This window comes from Ovis aries, chromosome 1 (genome assembly GCF_016772045.2).
Source record: "Ovis aries strain OAR_USU_Benz2616 breed Rambouillet chromosome 1, ARS-UI_Ramb_v3.0, whole genome shotgun sequence".
Classification (NCBI taxonomy): Eukaryota; Metazoa; Chordata; class Mammalia; order Artiodactyla; family Bovidae; genus Ovis; species Ovis aries.
The window spans coordinates 198,262,018-198,287,815 of record NC_056054.1 but is presented as its reverse complement, the minus strand read 5'-3'; the positions used below and the strand labels follow the sequence as shown (position 1 = coordinate 198,287,815).

At 38.9% G+C, this 25,798-nt stretch overlaps 1 protein-coding gene and 1 non-coding gene across 15 annotated transcripts in view; one reads left to right on the top strand and one right to left on the bottom strand.

The window, feature by feature from the left end:
- The window catches only part of TP63 (tumor protein p63), a 264,867-nt gene that overhangs the window by 226,632 nt on the left and 12,437 nt on the right, over positions 1 to 25,798 (top strand). For 7 of the 14 annotated variants that reach the window (XM_060419328.1, XM_027957366.3, XM_004003041.6 and 4 more), the window contains 6 exons: positions 5,449 to 5,635; positions 7,956 to 8,071; positions 9,304 to 9,413; positions 10,056 to 10,192; positions 12,073 to 12,155; positions 14,590 to 14,726. In XM_060419328.1, the coding sequence (XP_060275311.1) occupies positions 5,449 to 5,635; positions 7,956 to 8,071; positions 9,304 to 9,413; positions 10,056 to 10,192; positions 12,073 to 12,155; positions 14,590 to 14,726 (770 nt within the window). Of the gene's footprint in view, positions 1 to 5,448; positions 5,636 to 7,955; positions 8,072 to 9,303; positions 9,414 to 10,055; positions 10,193 to 12,072; positions 12,156 to 14,589; positions 14,727 to 21,137; positions 22,547 to 25,798 lie in introns of those variants that run through there. The other 7 variants (XM_060419332.1, XM_027957355.3, XM_060419362.1 and 4 more) reach the window with 2 other exon arrangements.
- TRNAS-GGA (transfer RNA serine (anticodon GGA)) lies at positions 5,282 to 5,354 on the bottom strand. Its single transcript has one exon. It is a non-coding gene; the product is annotated as a tRNA-Ser (tRNA).

The window sequence follows — 25,798 nt, the reverse complement described above, 5'->3', positions numbered from 1 at the left end:
AAACATAAATGAATCTTAGAAGCATTATGCTAATCTAAGCACCTGATTGTACAGTATTATTCTATTTCTAAAAATTCTAGAAAGGCAAAAGTATAATGAGAGAATGCAGGTGGATGAATGCCTGAGAAATGGTTGGGGAGAGGAATGACTGAAAAGGGGAATCAGATAATTTTAATGAGAGCTGGAGGTTGAAGGAAGGTTAGGCAGGAGTAAGAGTGTATGTATCTTATTCATGATAGTGGTTACACTGGAGTGTACATTTGTCAAAAGTCATCAACATGTACACTTAAAAGTGAATGTATTTTCTAGTATTTTAGGGGACTTCCCTGGTGGCTCAGACGGTAATGAATCTGCCTGAAGTGAGAGACCCAGGTTCCATCCCTAGGTCAGGAAGATTCCCTGGAGAAGGGAAGGGCTACCCACTCCACTATTCTTGCCTGGAGAATTTCATGGACAGAGAAGCCTGATGGGCTACAATCTGTGGGGTCACAAAGAGTCTTGACTGAGCAACTTTCACTTTTTCACATAGTATATTAGACTTCAAAGCTGATTAAAGCAAAACAAAACATACATGCCCAAAAGAAGAAATTGATCTTTAGATGTACACAATCTCAAGTCAATGTTTGGGAGCATTTTAGGGGCAGATTTTAGAAGTCCCAGAGAGGAAGAGAGAGATTAAAAGAAGCCAGATGTATTCCAATTTGTGATCTCTGCTGACTTGAATCACCAGGGTATTTAAAATTGTGGCGTAAGTCAGATTCCCACTTTTGGTGATCTTGCAGAAGTGTGGAAAATCGGTAAATATGAGAGTAGCTATTTGGTGGGGGAAGTGGACAAATCTAAGGAATTATGAAAACACTATAGGCCAGAGACACTGAATTTAGTATTGGAAAAATATTAAACACCATTACAAAACCAATTTGCAAGCCATGAAGGACACTGAGTAGAAGCAGCTTGGCTTTGTCAAGAAGCAACCACATGAGACTAGCTTCAGCCCCTCTGATACTAAACTACAGGTCTGGGAAGTTTAACTGGAAGCAACAGTTGGAATGTATCCTAGTCAGACATTTAGATATAGTCGGTAGTAAAACTCATCACAAAAATTGGAAAATATGGTTTATAACCTAGATGCATCTCTATCTGAAGAGTGATATCAAAATTGTCCCAGTGCAATATGGAAAACAGGGGAAATATGCTTGAATTGTGCATGATGAGTGTATGGTGTGTTTGCATGGGTAGAAAAGGGGGATGGAAAGTGTGTGTTTGGAGGATGAGGAGAGGGAATGTAAGATTAAGCCAGAATGTAAAGGACCTTAAACCACAACTGAGCAACTTCACTTTCACGCATTGGAGAGGGAAATGGCAACCCACTCCAGTGTTCTTGCCTGGAGAATCCCAGGGACGGGGGAGCCTGGTGGGCTGCTATCTGTGGGGTCGCACAGGGTTGGACACGACTGAAGCGACTTAGCAGCAGCAGCAGCAGCAGCAACAAACCATGTGAAACAACAGGACCTCACTCATGAGTTCCTCCCAGTCACAATAGAAGTACTGACAGACAGCTGGTCCTAAACTGCAGGTCACCTTCCTCCTGCACCAGGGTAATTTCACTTCTATCACTTGGTGCTTCTCCCAGCACTAAAAGGAGCAAACATTATTATGTGTTTGTGTGCCAAGTCGCTTCAGTTGTCTCTGACTCTATGACTCCATGGTCTGTAGCCTGCCAGGCTCCTCTGCCCATAGAATTCTTCAGACAAGAAGACTGGAGTGGGTTGCCATGCCCTTGTCCAGGGGATCTTCCCAGCGCAGAGGGTGAACCCATGTCTCTTTGTCTCCTATATTGGCAGGTGAGTTCTTTACCGTGAGCGCCACCTGGGAAGCCCATTCTACTGAGAAATAAATAAAGAGGAATTATTGCTGTTAAGTAGATCACTTTCAAGCTCCATTTTAATGTTAGAGAAAATGTATACCTCTTAAGCTGATTCAGAAAATAGCCACATGGTTGAGAATTATGAAAAAATAAAAGTACAAATATATGCAGTGTTGAGCCAAGAGAATGAGAGATGAGGACCTACTGTTCCAGGTCTCAGGATGATTCTTATATTCTGATTGTTAACCAGCTCTTCCCTGTGACCTCAGGCAAGTCCTCCCCCTGCCTTTTTCTTATCTGTAAAGTGTGGATAATAATACTGATCCATTATCTGTTTTCTGAAATTCAGAGAACTCTGAAAAACAGAAGTTGCTTTGGTTTTGTTGTAATTTCATAAATTTGTGGCAAACTCACATGCTGGTGAAACTTGGCCTGAACATTAAGGGTTTATGTTCATTTTCCACTTATTGTGAATATTCATGAATTCTGAAGAGATATTAAGCTTTGATTATAGTGAAAGAAAAAATTGAAAGTGTTAGTCGCTCAGTTATACCTCTTTGAGACCCCGTGAGCCACAGAGGAAGCCCATTAAATCCTGCTGGAAGTATTTATAACACATGCTGGTAGCTCAGACGGTAAAGAATCTGCCTGCAATGCGTGAGACACAGGTTCAGTCCCTGGGTCAGGAAGATCCCAGGAGAAGGGAACGGCAATCCACTTCAGTATTCTTGACTGGAGAATTCTGTGGACAGAGGATCCTGGGAGGCTATAGTCCATGGTGTTGCAAAGAGTTGGACAGGACTGAGCAACTAACATTTTCACTTTCATATGAACTCTACTCCATTTCTAAAATCTAAGCAGTTCTGGATTCTGAAACATCTGGCCTCAGTGGTTTCAGATAAGAGACTGTAGATCTGTAATACCTTCCTGTTAGGTTTCTGTGAAGATTTAAGTTTTTTATACCAGATCTCAAAAAAAATGGTGAAGTTATTATTGCATATAGATTACTGAAACTCAGAAATTAGATTCCCCACTACATCTCTGAGAATGAGTGAAGTGTTAACACTTGATGATGCCTATGATTATTCTTAGTACTTTTACATTTTAGTCTGTCAGGTGTGATTTATAGTATATCAGTTATTAAAATGGAATGTTCCTCTTAACTGTCCTACTCTGAACACTTATCCTTCTTTTTTTATAATCTTTACATACCTGGATGGGTGCCTTATTTGCCTTCAGGTGTTAGCTGGCAAACTTATTTTGGAGTCATCTTTCCTAAGGTACATTTTATGAAACTCATGTTTAGATTATATATCTCCTAACTTAAACACAAACAGATAGGCTTATTTACTGAGAGTTGTCAATAAAAGAAAATTCATAATATGTTATAAGACAGTGTCTTTGTTTGTAAAGTCATTGGTTAAAAAACACTTGAGCAAATATATCCATCTAGATTTCATTGTGTTTCCCAAGTAGAATTTTATTTTTGTGGTTGATTTTTGGCATGCTTCCTATTTCTTCAAGCTATGTAAAACCCTTTTGCTGTGCTTAATCCTTGACCTGTGGGCATGGAGAAATGATTATGCAATACACATCTAGTATTGGGAAATTCATAACTGAAAATTTCATATACTGAAATGCTTGGGAGAAAAAGATTATTTAAATAAATATTATATTTCAAAAGGAAGAAATAAAGCAGTTATTTTTAAGTGTGCTTTTCCATGGGACATTTGCTTCTATTCAGAGTTGGGTTGGAGCATAGCAGTAATGAATCCCTTTGCTCCCCACTGTCTTTTCCCTGGAAAAATATTGTTGCCAATTTAGATTTGTAACCTGTGTGTGTGTGTCTGTTTACCTTTGTTTGGGTGTTACTAGGTGCCCTGCTCTTGGCCAGCAGTTCCATTGACCAAGTGGTTTCACTCAACCTCAGAATGAGGAGGAATGCTGTGATGAGACTTTGACACACAGGGTGATCGCTTAAGGTTTAAGATAATATAAGGATTAGAATGGAGACTTTCTAAAAGGAAACAAGGATGAACCTTTATTTTCAAGGTCTCATGCTCTCTCTACCCTATTTTCTAATTCTACAACCAACCAACCAACCACTGAACTTCCTTTCCAAGCAGAAGGAAGTATAGGGAGGAAAATTTCAGTCCCTTGTGAATGAAAAGATCATCTTTATTGCTGCCATGTCTTACTGTGTTGTAATAGGGCAGTCCTTTCATGAGAACATAGGACCAAATGACCCCTTTCAGATCCCTCATTCTTTTGGACTATGACCTTACAAGATAAGTGCAGTTGTTTGAGGGAACTTTTGCAGTTTTGTAGTTGGTTGACCTTAAATGTAATATCTGCACTATCTACCAGATATTCTGTCTGAAAACATTTTTTTCCCTTACCCTAATTTTTATGAGTCTCTCTAGAGTATTTTAAGGGTAGGATTAATTATAGTCTGCTTAATATCACTCAACACGTGAGAATACTGTTTTTCCGTCTAGTTTTCAGTACTCTATAAACCTGTTCATGGTGTTAATCATTGAGATATTTCTGAGAATCAGTTTCTTCATCCTGAAGAGATGATAACTATAAATAATGACACAAATGTGTTTTGATAAATGGTTTCAACCAGTGGTGAACATGATGCTGATAACTTGGTCTCCGTGCACCGGTGCCAGATCAAATCTCAGAGACAGAATTTGGGGTGAAGTAGAAAAGGATAGCTTTATTTCTTTACTGGTCATAAGGGGACAGAGTGTGTGTGATCCTGCCCTCAAACACAGTGACCCAACCTGGGAGTATTTGGTAAGGAGCTTTACAGCAGTGGTTCCAGAGTGAGGTTGATGATAAGATTAGAGTGTGTGCAGGACCAGCCTCTTTCAATCTGATTTCCAGTAATCTCCTGATGCCTTTCTCTGGTGCCTTTAATATGGCCTCAGGTGTTCTCTGGAGTGAAGAATGCTAAATCCATTCCATTGGGGTTTTTGGTTCTAATAAGAGCTTAAAGATTTTGTTCTGTGTGTCCCTTGAGGGGGAACCAGGAACCTGCCCTAAGGCTGCACTGTGGTTTCTTGGCTATTCTTCCCTTGTCTTTGTATCCTCTCCCTTCCCTGATTACCAGAATGTTGAATCTGTCCTCTGGGGCTCTGGGAAGGACAGAGGCTGGAGTCTGCTCCTTACAAACAAGGAATGGGGGACACAGGCTTCCATATCCAGGAGCCCCATAGGGTCCTGCTTAGTTTCAAACAGGCAGCTCTAAAGGAACATGTTTACAGAAAAGTGAAGTTAAAGTGAGTGAAGTTGCTCAGTCGTGTCCGACTCTACGACCCCATGGACTGTAGCCTACCAGGCTCCTCCCTCCATGGGATTCTCCAGGCAAGAGTGTGGAGTGGGTTGCCATTTCCTTCTCCAGGGGATCTTCCTGACCCAGGGATCGAACCTGGGTCTCCAGCATTCCAGGCAGATGCTTTAACCTCTGAGCCACCAGGGAAGCGTGTATATATATTTCCTCGTTCTGATTTTGAATATAACAAAATCTCCTGTTGTTTCCATTCTTTTTTCCACCATGGACCATCTCTAAGCAGTATTCCACTGAACTGAAGAAGCTGTACTGCCAAATTGCAAAGACATGCCCCATCCAGATCAAGGTTATGACTCCACCACCTCAGGGTGCTGTCATCCGGGCCATGCCTGTCTACAAGAAGGCCGAACATGTCACTGAAGTGGTAAAAAGGTGCCCCAACCATGAGCTGAGTCGTGAATTCAACGAGGGTAAGGAGAATGGGGATCTGTAGCTGTTCAACTAAGCTTGAAATAGAGCTCCTGTGGAGAGTTTTGTCTGGGATCCACCTATCAGTTTCCAACCTCTGCAATCTGATGGCAGCTTAGTCTACCTTTTTGGCTAACAAGACTGTCTGAGAATGATGTTGAATAAATTTCAGGCTTTCACAATAATTAAACTGCTCATTTTAATATTGGTAATCACTGGATGACCTGGACTTGCCTCTCTTCTCCCTGTTTCTTCCTTCCTTCTGTTGAGAGAGTGAGTAATTTCCTGGATTCTGTTTTGTGGCAACAAAGATTTGAAATGGCAGACCAATGTTACAGCTCACTTACAGCTCAGAGTTTTATTCAGCAAACAAAGGATAGTATACCCTGGAGGCATGAGGGTGGGCCGATCCCAAAAGAGAGGCCTCAATCCATCTTGGGTCTCTCTTTTTGTACTTTTTGTCTCCTCTCCCTATGCAAATTAGGGCTAGGTATGTTTCACCTGAGGTTCTCACTCCCACTCCAGGCTGCAGATTTTCTTTTGTTCTGTTATTGTGGGCTTTTCCCTTTGTCTTTTAGCCACCACCATTTTGGGCTGCTTTTTGCTTTTGTACCTAACACTTCCCTTTTTTTTTAATGAGAGGATTTAAGAAGAACAGTGTGCCCTCTGATCTGTTGGTCCCCTACTAAGGGCTTGAAGACCTCTCTCAGGGTGATTGTCAAGGGTTGACCAATTAGGGTCTAGAAGGGTAAGAGAAAGGAGCATACAAAGTGAGAAATATTTAAAAAAAAAAAAAAAAGAAGAAGAAGAAGAGGAAAATCGGGAATAAGAAAAATAAATGAAGACAAATAACAGATAAGAAGAGTAAATGGACGATCTAGAACATGAGCTTGGAGGGGAAGCAGTAAAGAGCAGGTTATCTTGGGGCCGCCTTCAAGTGCTATATCCATACATAAGTTAGGTCCCAGGTTCTGAGCCTCAGATTCAGTAATAGTTTTACAGAAGTGGTCATTATTTCCAAGGGTCCTTTTACATTTACTATTCTAAAGTTTATGAAGAGAGGCTAAGTCAAGAACACAAAATAGTTGAAAGAAAGGACAAGAGAAAGTGTAAAGATTCATCAAAGAGCAATGAGGAGACAGGAGGATTGGGAGTTAGAATACCTTTTATAGAAATTATGTGAAAAATAGAAAGATTGGTAGGTTACCCAGAGTATGTGTATATAGATAATATAATAGGTGGTAATGAAGAAGTAATGGAGAAAGATAGTAGATAGAAATTTCAAAAAGGAAAAAAAGTTAAAATCTCTCCACCTTAACACAGCTAATTTTTACATATTAATTTTTAGTCCTTGTCTATATGACCTCATTATCCATACCTCTGCATCTTACCTTTCACTTAATGATATGCTGTAGAAGTTATTCTCTATAGCTAGGCTTTCTTATCAGTTTCCATAACTGCTCTTGATCCATCAAGATGACATAACCATTTTTTGTTGTTGTTTGCTTTTTCTTATTTTTTAGCACAATAGTTATTTAAAATTTTTGCCATAATATATGATATTTCAGGCAGCAGAGAGCATCTTGATATACGAAGCCTTTTACTTTGAGTATCAGTTACTGTAGAATGAGACTATCAGACCAAAGGTTAAAAAACATCTTTATAGCATTAACTCTTGGAGCAGCGTCTTTATTTTTGAGTTCTACCAGGTATCACATTTTGTGAAACTTTGTTTATGTTCCTTTCAAAACTTGCTTCCCTTTTCTACCCTCTAACCTGGGACGATTGCAGTACAACAAATAAAGTTAGTTTCCCATCTTTATGACCAAAGTAAAATTGTGACTGCATCATGAAAAATAGAATCGGCAAAGTGAAAGTTATATCGTTGCCATCCATAGCTTCTTAGTGTTTTAAATGGTCAATTTAGGAGCAATGTTTTCTGTCATGCAGGTATATTTTTTAAATTAACTTGTTCCTTTTTCTTCCATTTTTCAGAGAAGCTGGAAAAATGCCCTGTATGGATCAGCTTAGAGATGTAGTTATAGAGTCCTTTACAACTTGACTTGTTTACCTTGAGCCCAGAAACATGGGACTGTTCCTTTATATATAGATGACCATTCCTGACCTTTTTGTGGCTATAAAGGTTGTGATACCTTCATGTGTAAGATCTCTGGCAACAGGGTCTAGTCTTCTTTTCAAGGATGTATATTTCCTCTATTATACAAACTATTTTTTTGACCACCAGTGTTCTGTCCATAGTTTCATTTTGTTATATTTGTTTTGAGGTTGAAGAGCTAATTTTTTTTTTTTTCCATTCTGCAGGACAGATTGCCCCTCCCAGTCATTTGATTCGAGTAGAAGGTAACAGCCATGCCCAGTACGTAGAAGACCCCATCACAGGAAGACAAAGTGTGCTGGTACCTTATGAGCCACCTCAGGTAAGCAGATAAGGACTGGGCAGACTTGAGAGAGTATTACTTTTAGTAATAGGAGATGTTTCAAGCATGTAATTCTATCTTAGTTATAAAATAGGTAACTTTTTTTGTATTTATTATCTCCCTTCTCTTCACCAGGCACTTCTCCTACCCTCTTCAAAACTGCTAAATTTGTACCAAATTTGTTATTGGTAACATGGCTCTGTTGCCCATGTTCTCATCTTAAAGGCAGAAAATAATTGAATCTACAGTTGAGTTTATACACAGCATTATTATCCAGAGATCTTAACTGGAAATTCAGCTGGTAGTGGATGTACATGAGTATTGGATGCAAGTTTTCCCTCATAGCTCAGTCGGTAAAGAATCTGCCTGCAATGCAGGAGACCCAGGTTCGATTCCTGAGTTGGGAAGATTTCCTGGAGAAGGAAATGGCAATCCACTCCAGTAATCCACTCCAGTATTCTTGCCTGGAAAATCCCATGGACAGAGGAGCCTGGTGGGCTACAGTACATGGGGTCGCAAGAGTAGGACACGACTTAGCGACTAAACCACCACCACCATTTTTACACTACCCTGAAAATGGGAGACCCTAAGAGGGATCTCATAGTTGAGGTTCGAATGTACAGGATGGCCGATTAGAAAAGCAGCAAGAGACAGCAGAGAGAACACTGGAGTGGTGAGACCAGAGCCCCTCGATGTGCTGACTCTTTCTTGTAGACTTCTAGCTTATAACTCTGTGTCTCTAAGCTTCAGATTGCTTCACCCATAAATTCATTTTCTAGACTAGATTATTTAATTCTGAATTCCAGAGTGTTCGTTATAGAAGTATACATTCACATGTATGTTGTACTGTGTTATCCATATCATAAAAATATCCCTGGAGCATTACTGCTATAGTTAGTAATTTTTTCATCTCTAACTTTTCATATATGTTATGAACCCTGTTTGAATTAAGTGATATGAATCAGCTTGCAAGTGAATAGGGTCAACGATGGTTATTTTTAAAAACCCTTTCATACTGTGCAGAGGGTCCACTATTGCAAATACTAGCTTTAAGCTTCCTAAGAGCCAAGGCAAAGAAGAATCTACCATGGGTTTTATAGTTTTTTAGAAGAAAGCATATCGCTTGATCAGAAATGGAATTGTTTAAGTGAGAACTAAGAAGGAAGAACTAAGAAGAAAGAACATTAGTTCAAGTCATTGTTAACACCGACTCTCTTCCTCCCTGTGTCCAGGTTGGCACTGAATTCACGACAGTCTTGTACAATTTCATGTGTAACAGCAGTTGTGTTGGAGGGATGAACCGACGTCCAATTTTAATCATTGTTACTCTGGAAACCAGAGAGTAAGTGGCATTTGCAGAACTGTCATTCTGTAGAAACTCTGGGCAGAGGGCAAAGTGAAACTGTGTTTGTTTTATCATTACCTTTGCATGTACAACAGAGAGCTACCCTAGATTTTGTCCTTTGTGTTGTAAATCCTTGCTGCAAACACTTACATAAAAGATCTAAGAAAGTGGAGACAGAACTGGGTGGGTAAAGGTAGCAGAGGAAAAAAAAAAGAGTTGGGAAGGTGTTCAAGTCACTTCATACCTGAATTCTTGACATTTGACTGGAATAGTTTCTGATTAGACAGTGTTTGTTTTCATGTGGGCCGCGAGGCATTTAACAGTTTCTTTGAATAAGTCTGAGCTGCCTAAGGGGATTTTATCTGGAGACATCCACTGGCTTAATTCAAGTTTCCTTCAAAATATGTAGCTAAATACAGCTGTTCAGCTAATGGCTTGGAGGTTCTTTGCAGAACAAATGGATGCTATTTACTAATATTGCTCATGGCCTGTAAGCACTTTTGTGTTCTGCCAAATGCTTTGGGGCCCATCCTCAAAGCAGCCGTGAGTTGGTGGTGGAGCTGGTGCACTGGTGGTGGCCAGCAGGGGGCTTTTCAAATTCCTTTCATTTAACCCTTTCTTCTCCTCTTTAATTCCTAGTGGGCAAGTCCTGGGCCGCCGCTGCTTTGAGGCCCGGATCTGTGCTTGCCCAGGGAGAGACAGGAAGGCAGATGAAGACAGCATCAGAAAGCAGCAGGTCTCGGACAGCACAAAGAATGGTGATGGTACGAAGCGCCGTAAGTAGCTGTAGTGGCCCAATGGGGTAGGGCTAAGCCTCCTCCAGATGCAGTGCCTGATGGGTGATGTTTGAGAAGCTGCAGAATAAGACCCAAGGGCTTTAGAGAGACGTTTATGACCTTAAGCTGCAGCTCTTGATGAAATGGATTCTGGGTGTGCACTATAGCTTTTCAAAAGCAGATTATCATGGAAGATTACCCAGCAATCCTCCAGACATGACTCCCAGACCAGTAGCATCAGCGTCATCTGGAAGCTGGGTAGAAATGCAAACTCTTGGTTTGCAGTCTTGCTGATCAGAAGTACTGGTTGTGAGGCCCAGGGATCCATGTTTTATAAGCCCTGTAGGTGCCTCTGTTGCCAGCAGAAGTTTGAGAACCAGTACCTTAGCCTGTTTATATCCATTTATCTTTCTGTTATTGAAGGTGAGGGTTGAAAATGCCACCTGCCACCTCCTGAGTCTGGGGGAATAGTGAGACTTAAGAGTGTACTTCATAAAGCACAGTCTGGGGAATATGCAGCTGTGGGTTTCACTGAACCTTGACATGTAGGACCCACTCAGGGCTTTAGTTACATCATTTATAGTGAAGCCGATGATTTAGATCAGTTGGTTTCACATTTGTTTTTTAAGCAATAAAAGCTTTTTAAAAATGAAGTATTTCAAGGAGCTCAAAATAGCTGAAAGCAGAACTTTTCTAGTTGAAGGGGTGGGAGTCAGGAGTGGGCTGTGGTTTCATGCTTCACTCATACCACCCTTGCATGTCAGGTACTCACCCCCAGAGGTCTCATTCTTCAGGTCACAGAGTTTGAAAACCATTGATCCACCCAAGCTACTAAAGCGTGAAATTTAATTCTAGAAGATGGCTTGCATAAACCTGCTATCACTATAGCAAGTATTTTTAAATATATCACATGGTGAATTATATCATGAAAAATATTTTCATCTTATTACTGATTAGTATGCAGAAGAAATAAAAATGGTATTGAATTTTACAGAACAATTTGTTATAACAACTAAACTTTATCCTCTTTGGGCTGTTCAGTGTGATTTGCTGTTCCAGTTTTTTTCTCCCTGGTTATTCCTCAAACAATCGTATATATAGTACTTAGTTTATATATACATTATAAATAGTGTATGTACTATCAATAATTATATCTCCACCCTAATTCTCGAGTCTGTCTGGTGGCCTAGCTCCATATGCTTCCCTGAGCACCTCATTTACCTACCAATCAATAACTTTCAGTAAGAACAATTATCTGCACTCTAGTAGGAGAATGATCTCTATATTCTGGTTCCTGGGTATAGTTTCTAAATTTTGGAAACCTTTAGGGATATATAAAATTAATTCCTTGATTTTACCAAAGAGAAAACTGAGGTCCCAGAGACTGCTTGTCAGAGGCTATGTGATATTTGTACTAACATGAGAGGGGGGAACTCACAAGGTTGAATGCACAGACAAGACAACTCCTACAGCCTGCATTTACCTCCTTGGAAGATAAATGATCTGAAAAATAAAACACAATTCCAATTTATCTTTCTGTGCTGAGCAGCTGTTCACAGACACACTCCAGTAAAACACAGGGATTCCTGCAGCACTGCTTAAGCCAGAGGCCGTTTCCCAGCCTCCCTACACCCACCTCCCGTTTTTCTCTCCCTGTTTTGCCTCACCTTCCCCCCACCCACTCTCATTATTGTTAGGTTTACACCTAATATAAAAATAATGATCACTGATTGAATGGCTGCTTAGAACTGGAAATTCTAATCTCTATCAGTGTCAATGTCTGTCTGTGCTACTGTCTGTCAGTGCTACTGTCTGTTTAATCAATGTATTATTGCTTCAGAAATGTTCCCAGGATGAAACTTGCACTTTTCCTCCACCAGCTTTCCGTCAGAACACACATGGCATCCAGATGACATCCATCAAGAAACGAAGATCCCCAGATGATGAACTGTTATACTTACCAGTGAGTCTCCCTTGGGCACTCGTGATTGCTTCATTATCACCTGCTTTGAATGAGCTGTTCCTCTGTGGTCATCTTTTGATTATCTGTGAATGAGAATGTGAAGAGGGTGATAGAGGCAAGAGAGATAAAACAGAAAACCTACTTGCTTTTTGCAAAATTAGGAAATTATTCATCCCCTCTAAAGTTCTGGGACAGATTAATAATGTGGGCTCTTCCTCTTACTACTCACCCAGTTGGAACTATACTACTAATAGAGTTCTTTTTATGCAAGTCTTTAAAATTAATTTGTCCTTCATTACTGAAGAGTGATAAGATGATCCTAGACAGTCTGGTCATACCAATTTAGGACTAAAATTTTGTCAGAAGGCATTCATAAAGTTGATAAACTATTATAGAGTATTGCCTGTGATTTCTTTTAAGGAATGCTATTTAAAAAAAAAAAAAAAAAGCAAAGCTAGGCAGAATCCTCAACTATATGAGAATGGCCAGAGATTCGGCCCAAATGTTGTGTAGGAGTATTGTTCATTCCTACAAGAAATATAAGCCCTCTCAAGGTCACCAAGGTGTCCGTTTTTAGATTATAGTTACAGTTCATTTAGTTCTTCTCACCTTAGGTCTTTGCCATCTAGAGTGGCAGCAAAGCTTTGGTAACCACTATGGCTCTTGATGGCATCTACACTGACTTGAGATACAGACAAGCTGGGCCAGGAGATTTGGCTGGGATTGAGATTAAGCCACAGGTTTGGGTGTGCCATGCTCACTAGCCCTTCCTTCTTGAGGCCCTAAAGGTCAGTCAGGTCAGGGAATTAGACTGCTTGCTGGCAGAACAGTCAGACAGTGAGTTAGCTGAGATTCTCAATGTCTTGTTTCTCAGGCCACATATGGAAACTGGTATGTGAACTCTTAAGTTAAACATTTTCCTGCTATACTAGATATTCTGAAGGCTCTAATGTGTCTTCAGCTGATGAGATAGAGACCACATTGAAGAGCTGTTTCTTTAATGAAATTTCAGTTTGTACTATTGGAAGAAATACCCTATAAACAGTTACATCTTATTTTTAGTGAAGAATTCGCCAGACTGAAATGTGTGAAGAAAAAGAAAAAAAAAAAAAAAGACCTCTTCATTTAGCATGAATTTAGTTGGTATTTGCTAAATGGCAGAAATGCTAGACTCTGACCCTTAGAGATCATTATGGTACAATTCTTACCTTACACCACCTTGTCTTCTAGTGAGGAAAGAGGTATAATAATGAAATCAACACTGCAGTAATGTTAAGGGTGACACTGGGAGCTCATGGGAAGAATGGAAGACTTGGCCTAAAAGGTTGAGGTCAGGAAAATCTTCTCAAAGAATATGATGCCAGAGCTGGGATAAGTAGGAATTAACCCAATAAAAGATAGGGAAAATCTTTCCATTTCTGAATTCTGGCAGGGAGGGGACAGGCGACGTGCCAGCGTGCACAGAGTAACAGACACGCACTCTCACGTCAGGCAAGCGCTCCTTGTTCTCCACTCACCTTTCTCTAGTCCTGGTTCTGCTCAGACCTCTTAAAGTTTTTAAGAGACTCTCTTAAAGAGGGAAGCACATTTTACCCGTGTTGAAAGCTTGTGTCTTTCCAGATTTAATTACAGTTAAAGCTAGTTATCTGTGGTAGTTATGCTTTATAAAGTCTGCATGACCAAATACTGAATGATTGCTCCTATGAGAAATACAGGATTAGATTCCTGTGAGCTTCTGATCACATTTTTAGCAACTGATCAATGCATTACCTTGTTTCATGTGTGTTTCTTATGTAATATATGCTGTTGATTCATTACTGAAGGAGGAAATGGCAACCCATGCCAGTGTTCTTGCTGGGAAAATCCCATAGACAGAGGAGCCTAGTGGGCCACAGTTTGTGGGGTTGCAAAGAGTTGGACACAGCTGAGCATGCCTGCACGTATGCACGCTGATTCATTAACATTGAATGCACAGTCCATACCACTACAGCTCATGGCTGGACTAAGCTTATCTAACATGAATTTTCTCCATAAGGCACATTATGGTGTATTTGCATTTAGGAGCACTAGAGAGCACTGAAGCTGCCTTTGGGAACTATTTTAAACCAAAAAATGTACCTCCAAAAAGTACAGAAAAGTAGAAAATTTGGCCCTAAATAGGCTATGAGAAGGACACTTATTTCCAACATAAGAGTTGAAACAAGAGTTGGAACATCACCTTCTTCACCCTCAGTTGGGAACATGCACATTGGGACACTCAACTTTTCATCATTATGCCCCTGTCTGGGAAGTATTGATTTTCGTGTTATAAATGGATGCTAGCAAGTAGGTGAATTCGTCCAAACAGAATCCACAAATAAAGAGGACTGACTGTACTTCTGATGGTTCTACAGTTCTCCATTTTTTGTCCCTTTCCTTCTGCTCTTTTATGTAGGTAAGGGGCCGTGAGACTTATGAGATGCTGCTGAAGATCAAAGAATCCCTGGAACTCATGCAGTACCTTCCTCAGCACACGATTGAAACCTACAGGCAGCAGCAGCAACAGCAGCACCAGCATTTACTTCAGAAACAGTGAGTGTGTCCCTGTGTCATTTTAGCAGATGTGATTAAGATGACTGTGTATTCAGATTGGCCACAGGATGGTTGTTGGCTGATGTAAAAGGTGAGGTTATGAGACAGCAGAAATTGGTAGGTTCACATGAGCCGGTCTGGGGACTCCTTTTTCTGCTTCAGCAATCTTCTATGTTTCTTACAACCCTCCCTTTGACAAGTTACATCTATATTCTGAAGTTGAATTGAAACCATTTCAAGTGAATTCTGAAAAGAGACTCACACTAATAGAATTAGTTTTCTTCTCTATGCCCCTGATCCATACACAGCTATCAATAGTAGAATTTTGAATACACCCTCTATTCTAGTAATAATGTGTCTGTTTAAAGTCACATAGTTTTTCCTTATCCCAATATCTTATCTTGTCCCTCGGCTGGGATGCGCACAATCCACTTTTGGGAAAATCATTATAGACTAGGGACAGCACATAGGTTTCACTATAAGTGACATCTTTGAGTGCTGTGTTGAGTATTCAGAGTCCTAGTGCCTGGTCATTAGGGAAAATCTGGATGCATTAGGGCAAAATAGAGCCACATCGCCAGTGTTTTAACATCCTCATGCTAGGTCTTCCAACAATACATGTTAACATCAGTGAGGCCAGATTTTGCAACCATTTTAGAATATACATGCAACCTATTTATATGTTCATTTTACCTTGAATCTTTGATCTTTGATGATGGTGTTCTTTATACCTAACCAGAACAGACTAGCTCTTATGAAAGGAAGGGAAATTGGTGAATCAGAACTCTGTTTTATACTTTCCCTTCTGTGGTTAAGAATAATCACTTGTGAGCTGAAAATCTATTGTGTCCTTACCGAAAGTATTGCCAGGGTCTCCGTTGCTGCTGCTGCTGCTAAGTCACTTCAGTCATGTCCGACTCTGTGCAACCCCATAGACGGCAGCCCACCAGGCTCCCCCGTCCCTGAGATTCTCCAGGCAAGAACACTGGAGTGGGTTGCCATTTTCTTCTCCAATGCATGAAAGTGAAAAGTGAAGTGAAGTCACTCAGTCGTGTCCGACTCTTAGTGACCCCATGGACTCTAGCCCACCAGGCTCTTCTGTCCATGGGATTTTCTCCATAGATCAGTGTAAAATGTAGACATTTTATACTTCAGGCAAAAAGAAATGAAGCCAAAACTATCTTGCCTATGACAAAGATTGTCTTTTACATTAGGAACACAAATGAACAATAAATAATGGATCTTTTCTCATTTATTATTAACTACTCTAGAGAAATACCTATGAAAAGTGTAATAAAAAGGTATTATTTTTCTTTTTTAAATCAAAATAAATGCAGTTGAGGAGGTTGGACTGCATCTCTGATACTCAGGAGGTGTTCTCTGAGCCTGTACCTACTGACTATGGGATATGGAGTGGGCAGCAGAGGAACAAAAAACAAGCATACTCTCTCTTTAAAGGACTTCAGGCTCTTTGACAATTTAAGACTTTTTTTGCCTGAAAGGGATCTCGCCATTCACTTCTAGCATGGAAGTTTTGCAAATCAGAATTACAAGGTTTTATAGTAAGGCTGACTGGAAAGTTGAATCTGGAGGTTCCTTGGGGATACAGAGTACTCCAGAGGAGAATTAGAATTCAAGGTTCCAGAATTTCCATTGTCACTCCTTATATAATATTTAGGATATCAGATAGAAATATATATTAATATATTTAAGTGCAAAACTGATTTAGTTCTTATAAACTCATACAAGGATCAAAGAAACAGATTTGTAATATCCCTTTACAGACCCATAGCGGATAGATGCCTTCTCCAAGATACTTATATCATGCTATTCAGACAGACTCCCAGATCGTTTTCAGTTCACCCTGGAAATGTTTGACTTAGCTAAAATAATGTCAGAAGAGTTACTCAATGCTGAACTAGTTGCTCCATGATTTCCTGTCTTTTTTTCAGTTAAAGAGAAAAGTTCTGTCAGTTTTAAATAGTGTGGTTTGTAGATTCTGACCTTCTACCACACAGTTTGGCAAACATTTTCTTTTTTTTTTTTTTTCCTGTAAAGCACCAGTAGCAAATATCTTAGGCTTTCTGATCCATATATATGGTCTCTTGCAGCTCCCCTGTTCAGAAACACAGACGCAACAACAGACAATATATAGACAAATGAGAGTAGCTGTTACAGTAAAGTTTTATTTTATGGACACTGGAATTTGAATTTCATATAATTTTCATTTGTCATGAAACATTTTTCTTTTGAATTTTTTCCACCTTGTAAAAATGTAGAAAGCATTCTTAGTTTATGGACCAGATTTAGCCTATTCACTATAGTTTTCCAGTCCTCTTTCTAGATAAAAGAGTGGATCCTTCATGACTTTTTTACATTCATATTTTTTTAATAACAGTATTTGGAAGCTAATCTGTATATCCTAAAGTAGAGAAGTACTAAAAGATTTTCAGAAGTCTTTTAGGGTGACATTTCAGAACAAAACAATAGCAGCCTTTATCAGAGCCCTCTCTCCTCTTTCTTGTGGCTGAAGAAGTTTGACATGCCCATCTAGATACACAGTATGGTTCCTCATCAGCCAAGACCAGAATAGTTGACATGACACGTGTAACAAGCTTTTTACTGAGAATCTGCTATGTGAAAGCATTAGAAACAGAGATGAGACAGATGTGTTTCCTGCCCTCCCATAGTTTACAATTTGGTAGTGACTTACCAGAACACTATTTGAATCTTAAATAGCCTCTGGAAGTTTGTTTTCAGCATCATGTAAGTTTATAGGACATTTGAAACAGTTTGTCTACATCACACAATAGAAAGAATAGTTTTGTGTCATAGTTTTATAGATTTTATGAGCCAAGACAATCTACTTCAGTCAGTTGAGGGCACGTGCATTCATTTACATGGGATCCATGAGGATACATAGTTCTGTGTCTCTAGATAGAGAGTTATTCAGAGCTTATAACTTCTTTGGCCTAACTGGCTGACATGACTCTAAAGGGAAATTATTTTATTATAATTCATATTTCATCAAACCATCTGTTTCATCAAAGAAGAAACTACATCTTAAAATTGTTATTTTAAGAAGCTCAAAAGAGTTTAGAGACATATTTTCACTTTTTGCATGTGTCGTCACAGATGAATAGTGGGCAATTAGTAGCCCTGTAGTTCCCTGTGGTATCCGTTTGTATGTACCATTGCATGCTTTTGACTGCTTGTTTCCACAGTGTATAAGAGCTAACTTTAGCTGTGATAACTTGTGCATGGAAATATAACAGACTGAAAAATGCAATCTTTGGAAAATATAGACATTTGGTCTAATTATGTCTTTGTTACATTATATATACCTGGATTTCCCTCCATTGTTTGATACACATCTATATAAATTCTCCAGTTACTGTAGTCTTCAGCTGAGTTTTTTTCAGCTCTTATATTTTTATGAAGATCTCCAAGAAAAAGCACAAATAATTAGACAAGCAAAAATAGAAATCTAATTCCCTGGCAATCATTTGAAAATAATACATCAGCTTAGAAAATGCCTATGATAGCCTGTGAATTCTTTGCAAAAATTTAGTACCAATATTATGCTGGTGAGGAATCAATCTTATACTTTTCTTTATAGTGGAGGGAAAATCAGTGGGAAGGGAATATATTTTGTACAAGGTAGTAATGAAATATTTTCAGTTTTAATTGCTTCTCTGAGTGTCCCAGTATATGTTTCTCTCTGTTTGCTTTTCATTTATGCATGGTTTTCCTTTTTCAAAAATTCCTTCACAATTACCTTCATGATCATAGGCTTTCTGGAGGATAAATCTTCATTGAATTTTTGTGGCTCTAACTGTTATAAGTAGGTTTTATACAATGTATAAAGAAATTTTATTTTAGTTGATTGGAATAAACATAAGGAGTTATGTTCATAGAAGCCAAAATCTAGTAAGAGGACAAGTTGGACCCATTCTTGCCACTAGATTCCTTACCATCATATTTTCAAGGGACATTAACTCTTAAGACAGTTTTTTAGAAGCCACTTGGAACCTTCTTAGCAATTCTTTTGACTTGTGTACTTTAGAGCGATACTATCTCTTTTTCATTATTTTTTCCTTCTGTAATTTACTCTCCTTCTTGGCTTTCATCCTGATCTGAAGCCAGCATTACTTTGTTAAAATTTTACTTAGCCTAACACTGGAGAATTATTTTTGAGTTTCTACAGGGTGGATTTTTACTTTAATTTTAATACAAATATGGACATTCTGAGGAGCTCTTAATGTTTCCTTCTCCTGTAGGATCAGATCACTTTCTGATAGCAGCTCACTGGTCAGATAGGTCATAGAATATCAGAGCAGAACAGGAGCTGCAAGACCTTAGTTCTAGCCTCTTTGTACCATAGCTGGGAAAACTGAGGCCCAGTTAACTAGCCCTGTGAGTTCATAGCTAGTTCATAGCAAAGCCAAGATCAGAATCAGATCTGAAGGATATAGCTCTTTACAATGATTTGGTCTGCTTCATTAGTTAAGAAAGTTATAAAAATAAAACCAAGTGAAAGTTGCTCAGTCATGTCCAACTCTTTGTGACCTATTGACCCATGAAACATATAGTCCATGGAATTCTCCAGACCAGAATACTGGAGTGGATAGCCTTTCCCTTCTCCAGGGGGATCTTCCCAACCCAGGGATCGAACCCAGGTCTCCTGCATTGCAGGTGGATTCTTTACAGCTGAGCCACTAGGGAAGCCTAGTAAAACCAAAGTAAGCACTTACTCCCACTTTTCTGTCTCTGTATCAAGTGGTTGCTATTTACCTTTGTGGTTTCATTGTAAAGTCCTATCTCTTTAGGCTTATCTAGCTATGGTTTTCTTCAAGAATGTTGATCATTTTGCTTCAAATTCATGTATCTGTGAGAGAAGCAAGTAATATTTTCAGAATTATCACTGTGGGAGAAAGCAGAAAACAGAAGTCTTTCTCACTGAGAGATAATACCGTATTTCTAAGTTTGACTTAGAAATCTTCCATCTTTCGCATTTCCAGATTATTTGATTGAAATTGCTAGTTTCATAGATTTTTTTTGAAAAGGTTAATATGTAGTTCAGCCTCACAGGTCATGGCAGTACACAAGCATTTATAGTTTACTCAGTTAGTTTTGAACTCCATGGAGATGTTGGAAAGTTGTCAGGAGAGAGAGTTACTAGCTCTGAGTTGGTAATGATGAAAAATATCCTCAGATTAATTAAATTCAGATAGATTGAGTCACTTTTCTAAGTTCTTATGTCTCACTGCAGAACTTAGCTCAGTTTTAGGTCTCAGTGGGTACCCCTCTGGTCCAGACACTTTTATCATAACTGAAAGATGATTTCTGCATGTTGTCTCATTCAACCCTTTGTCCAAAAGAAGCCCCAAGATGTAGTATCCACACAAAAAGTCAAAGCCATTGTTCTTTAGTTGGTAATAAATTACTTCCCTACTATTAAGAAGTTGTATTCTGGCATCTTCTTTAAGATGATCCCAATTCTTGCTGGTGAGAGGATTTACTAAATCTCAGTCCTGACTAAGGGAAAATGGCTTTGTTCCTTTGCAAGGAATAACCACATGTGACTCAAAAGCCATCAGGGCAGCAATTCCCTAACACTTTGTGAGGTTGCACAACCGTTAGCAAAATAAAAGGATTTGTTCCTGGCATCCTTGAGCATAATTGATTTCTTCATTATGCAAAAGTTGCTTTCATGAGTTTGATATGTGCATTTCTAGGCCAAGTTTGTGACTGAAAGGATTAAGATACTTATCCATTGCAATCTGGGCACATACAAAATGCTCATTAATAGTTCTTTACAAAGGCAGGATGATGCAGCCCCCAGACTGATAAGATCATATTTCTTCATACTTCACAGGTAGGCAAGACAGGAACAGTAATGAGGCATTATAATTGGGCAGATGACATTTCACAAAAGATTGAAGTTACTTCTTGTCTCTGCATTCCTTTTTGCAATTAATTGCGTCCAGTATGCCAAATGCTATACTAAGCATCGTGACCTACCTTGTCTCAGTAGTCCTCAACTGAATCACTTGTGGAACTTCTTAAAACTATATATATATATATATATATATATATATATATGCTTGCGTTCCAACCTGGTCTCAGAAAGGATCTGGAAAAAAATGCCTTAAAAAAAAATTTCCACAAGTGATTCTCACAGTTCTGGATAACTACCACTACGTTTTCTCCTTTCTTCTTCAAAATCTTGAAATGTCATCTCTGAGTGATTTTAAAGGTAAAGAAAAAGGAATAAAAATAGCCTTGTGACATTCTGTTCTGACTGTGCTATGATCATGAAGGTAGAAGGAAGTGTTTCTGCATTCAATGGATTTGAATATGTGAAGTCCTAAGCCTTCATCTTTTCTTTTCTCTGGTTCCTCTCTGCAGTCTCCTTTCAGCCTGCTTCAGGAATGAGCTTGTGGAGCCGCGGAGAGAAACCCCGAGACAATCTGACGCCTTCTTTAGACATTCCAGTCCCCCAAATCGATCAGTGTACCCATAGAGTCCCATCTCTGTATTTTGAGCGTGTGTGTTTATTGTGTTTCTGTGTGTGTGTGAGAGAGTGTGTGTGTGTATGTGGTTGTGTGTGTGCGCATGTATGTGTGTATCCAGCCCTCGTAACCAGGACTTGAAGACGCTTTGGCTCAGAGACCCAACTGCTCAAAGGCACACAGCCATTAGTGAGAAAATCTCTGAAGGGACTCAAAACTGTACGAGAAAGGACGTTTTCTGCAGATTTTGTATCCTTAGATCTAGCATGGGTCTGTCAGGAACCTCTGTGTTTGTCTGTGAGCTTTTGTGTTGTTTCTCAGGAGGGAGGAGCTCAGGTTGGGACGAGGGGCATTACAATGTTTATTGGAACCCTTTTCTGTTACCTTCTGTTGTTTCTGAAACTCATGAAGAAGCTTTTGAGCAGGTCTCAAACTTAGATGTCTTTTTAAGAAAAGGAGAAAAAAAGTTGTTATTGTCTGTGGGTGGCTGAGAGACTCAGTCAGGCCCTTTTAATGCTGGTCATGCAATGATACTGCAAATAGTAACAAGCTAAGGTGTCAAATGTACTGCTGGGCAGAGAGGTGATAACTACCACGATCACCACTGTAGGGGATGATTCTTTTCTTCTTCTTGAGAACTTACATCATCAGTATCCTCCCCTCATATGTAATAGAAAGTTCATTAATGCTGTGTCAGACCCTGCACTAACAACCCATGTCAGCATCTGATGTGATAGTCTTGTCTTCCTTGCTCCTGGAAACCCTGGAGACCTACCCCTCCAAATTGGTGTTTGGACCCCAAGGAAAGTAAACCTCTTTTGTCATTTTAACTACCCTGGTGATATTCTTCCAGGCAGCCATATATCATTCTTCAGTGCCCAAAGTGGAATTCAAAATCCTAACATCAAATCTATGATTAACATCTCTGGAGTTCCTGTCCCTCAGTCTGACCCTAAAGTCACCCATATCACTAATATTGTTCAAACTGTCTTGTCAAGGACACTTAGGTTTTGTCTAAGTGATGTCCAAGTAAACACATGTTAAAGTCAACCCTCCTGGCCCAAGTATTAGAGTTGACGACTTTACTTTTTTTGGTTCAGTGAGTTTAGAGGATCTATATATTTCCATTTTAAAATCATATTTAAAAATAATAATATAAAGACTTAAAAAATCTTCTCCCCACACCAGGTCACCAGCTCTTTATTCTGTGTCACCACAGCAATGATTTCTTGTTATTGAGGCTGTTGCTTTATGGATGTGTGATTTTAATTTTCAATAAACTTTTGCATCTTGGTTTATCTTGAAGTTTTTCTTTTCTGTCTCTTTTGCTTTTTTAAAAATCTCTTAAATGCTAGAATATTTTCATTTAAGTGCTTGAAGTACCATGTGTAAGTCGAAAGAGCAAGCAGAATAGGTCATTTGGGTTCTATCTACACTATTGTCAGTAGTTGCTGTTTTTATTTAAGATACTCTGTATCAAGGTCATCAATCCTAAAAACAAATTTCAATGCCAACACTAACTTGAAAATATGTTTTAGCCCTGTGCATGTTACATTTCATCATAAAGAGCTAGACCCTTATAGTATCATTTGGTTACATCTCTGAACAAGTCTAAGGTTATATCTTCAGCTGCCAAGTTCTTTAGAAGAAATTTAAGTGAAATTCCAATTTATTAAATATTTTGGCTTCTGTGACAAAGGCCATAGAAAATATCCAGAAATCTGTAGTGGAACCTGTTGTCCAATGCTTTAAAAAAAAAATTACATTTTCTGATCTTTGAGTAACTCTTTTTTAAAACTTAAAAAACTATTTTTATAAATAAAAATAGTATAGTTGCTTAGAAAAGCACTTAAGAAAAAACTTGTTTATGTTTGAGATAAAAGTAGAATAGTGAAATCAATTATCTTGTTACACTGGCACAGGTTTCACTTTCCTTTTAAGGAATTCACAAATTCCTTAAAGGATGAGTAAATGTGTTTAGTTTTTTAACATTTGCACTTTCTTTCAGACTTTTTGTTCTGAAATTCAATTTTTATGGAAGTTTTTAATGGGTTTGTAGTAATGTTTATATACATGCATATATGTGAGCTGATGGAACATATTTTATAATTACAGTTGATCTAGCTGGAGAAGAAACACTGTCTTTTGTCTTTAGAAGCAAAATTCCCCAGATAGGGAGAAAAGTTACACGTGGGATGGTACTGGGCAGAATTTCCAAGAGGAACCATTCCTATTCTCATGTTCCATGTTTTTCCACCCACCGCCCCCCTCTTTTTTTTTTTTGACCCCTCTCATACCTGTGGTGTTTCCAGGATCTGAGACTGCACTCCAGCAATGGTTTGGTAAGACAGCTTCACCCTGATACATTGCCAGATTCCACTAGAGAGTTATCTTTTCTTTAGCAATGGAAGATTGAAGGACACAGAAGGAATCCTTTGGTGGAATTCTAGGCATCTCCAGCAAAACAGTGAAGACTTTGAATTTGTGTCTTCTTAAGAATCTTAACTCTCTGCCACATAGATACTCTCTAGACTCCGAATCTGGAAACCGGATTTAAATCCTGGATGATCCTAAAGCTCTCTTGTGGTTCTGAGATATGGGATTTTATTCCTAGAAATGTACACAGAAACCTATGTTATCAGCATGAAGAACTAGAACTTGATTTTACCAGGACTTCTACTCAAAACTAGAAATACATGGAACATACCTTTTCTAATTTTTGTATGTTGGGTTCCTGAAAAAACCTAAAGTGCCTCTGGAGAAAATGACCTGAGGCTTACACCTTGTTATTTTTCTGGGGTTTCTAAATTCCTACTTTTTCCATTTAGTCTGTGTGTATTGTGTGTGCACATTTTCTTTTTTGAGTGGGGACAGAAACCATAACAGCACAGGTTATGTTGTCTCTGAACACTTTTTCCATCTCTTAATATGCCCCAGCAATATTTAGGATTGTCTGCTTAAACAATATGACATTATATTTGTAAAGGAAAAAAAAATTGTTCTTCAAGGCCTTTAAATTGGTTATGATTTTTTTTCAGCTTTGCTCCCTTTTCTAGAGCACATAGAGATGTTCAGAATATTTTCTACATCAGACATACAAGCTTATAATAAACAGATGACCACAACCTTTCTCCTTGTAGTTTTAACACTCACTTCAGCATTAAAGGAGATGCATTCAAAGTTTCTGCACTTTTCAGACTCTCTTATTCTTATTCATCTCTTCACCCTAATTTCTAGATTTGTCCAGCTAAGAGTCCTTGCCACTTCTTCCTATTCTTAAACTGACACCTCTTATCCCCTTGACTATACACTAAAGTATTAAACATTTGGAGCTGGAGGGAAGAGCAAAAGGCAGCAATGTCTCTTAAGCACCTACAATTTATAGGACAATATCCAGGACTCTTACATAATCTGATTTAATCTCCATAGCAAGTCTTCTGGAGTGAGTGTAATACCTGTTCTACAGATTAAGAAATTGAGACTGGAGAGACTTGTATAAAACCCAAAATCCCTTAACTGATTTGGGTCAGATCTAAAATATTAACCCAGATGTTTTGATTGGCTCCAAAATTCATGTTCCTTCTTTGTTCATCTATGACTTGTGACCTACCTTCCTCAAAAATAGTTTAGGTGACTTAAAATGAACTAATAAAATTATAGAAAAATAAAGACCACAAAGGGAACAGGAGAAGGGAATTGTAATAGGATGTGGAAGAAGGCATTCACTATAATTAAGGGTCCAGGGAACATTCAGAGCTTTTAAATACACTTTCACTTTCCTAGTGGTGGACATTCATGCTTCAAGGAACGTTTCCATTAGTTCTTGCTGTAATTGTGACTGATTGGGGAGGGTAGGAGGGATAAGTAGACATTTCTTTAGGTTACAGAGGACCAGTCTGCCTCTGGAGTCTGGGCAGCCCGGCATCTTTGTTACTTGTGGTGGATAAAGATAAAGGAAGAAGCGCCTAGTGAAGTTTCTCTTGGTCATCCTACTCTGAGCTTTCTTGGACTTCAGTATGGACTTAACAGATGTTCCTAGGTATATTCAAACGTGTTGACTCATGCAAGGCTTCTGCACAGGGGTAGAGTGGACCTGGGGATAGCTAGGACTCCCTTTACTCTGTCCTTTGTTCCATGCTCTATCTCAGCCTCCTATGTTTCCCTCACTACTTTACCTACTTCTTGATTATATAACCTATTGCACTTACTTTTGGGAAGGTGCCGCAAAATGAAATGAAATGCTTTGGACTAAGAGAAGAGCCCTCTCAGCTCATCATTTAGAGCCGTGTGTGACTTGGGTCCATTTTTCTTAAAGTATTATATTTACCCATCTGTACAACAGGCATTATCATTTCTGCCCATCGCTACCCTGCCATCCCATGTCCATGTGAGACTCATTCAGAAAATGGATAAAGGAGAGCTTGGTAATGTGAAGAATCTTAGAATTGGGAGAGTTTATTATATAAACACTTGTTTATTCAACAAGGATCTAAACTTGTTTTCTTGAGGAGGGCTAAAGTGAGAAATCAGTACCCTCCCGCTTTAAGGCAGCAGTTG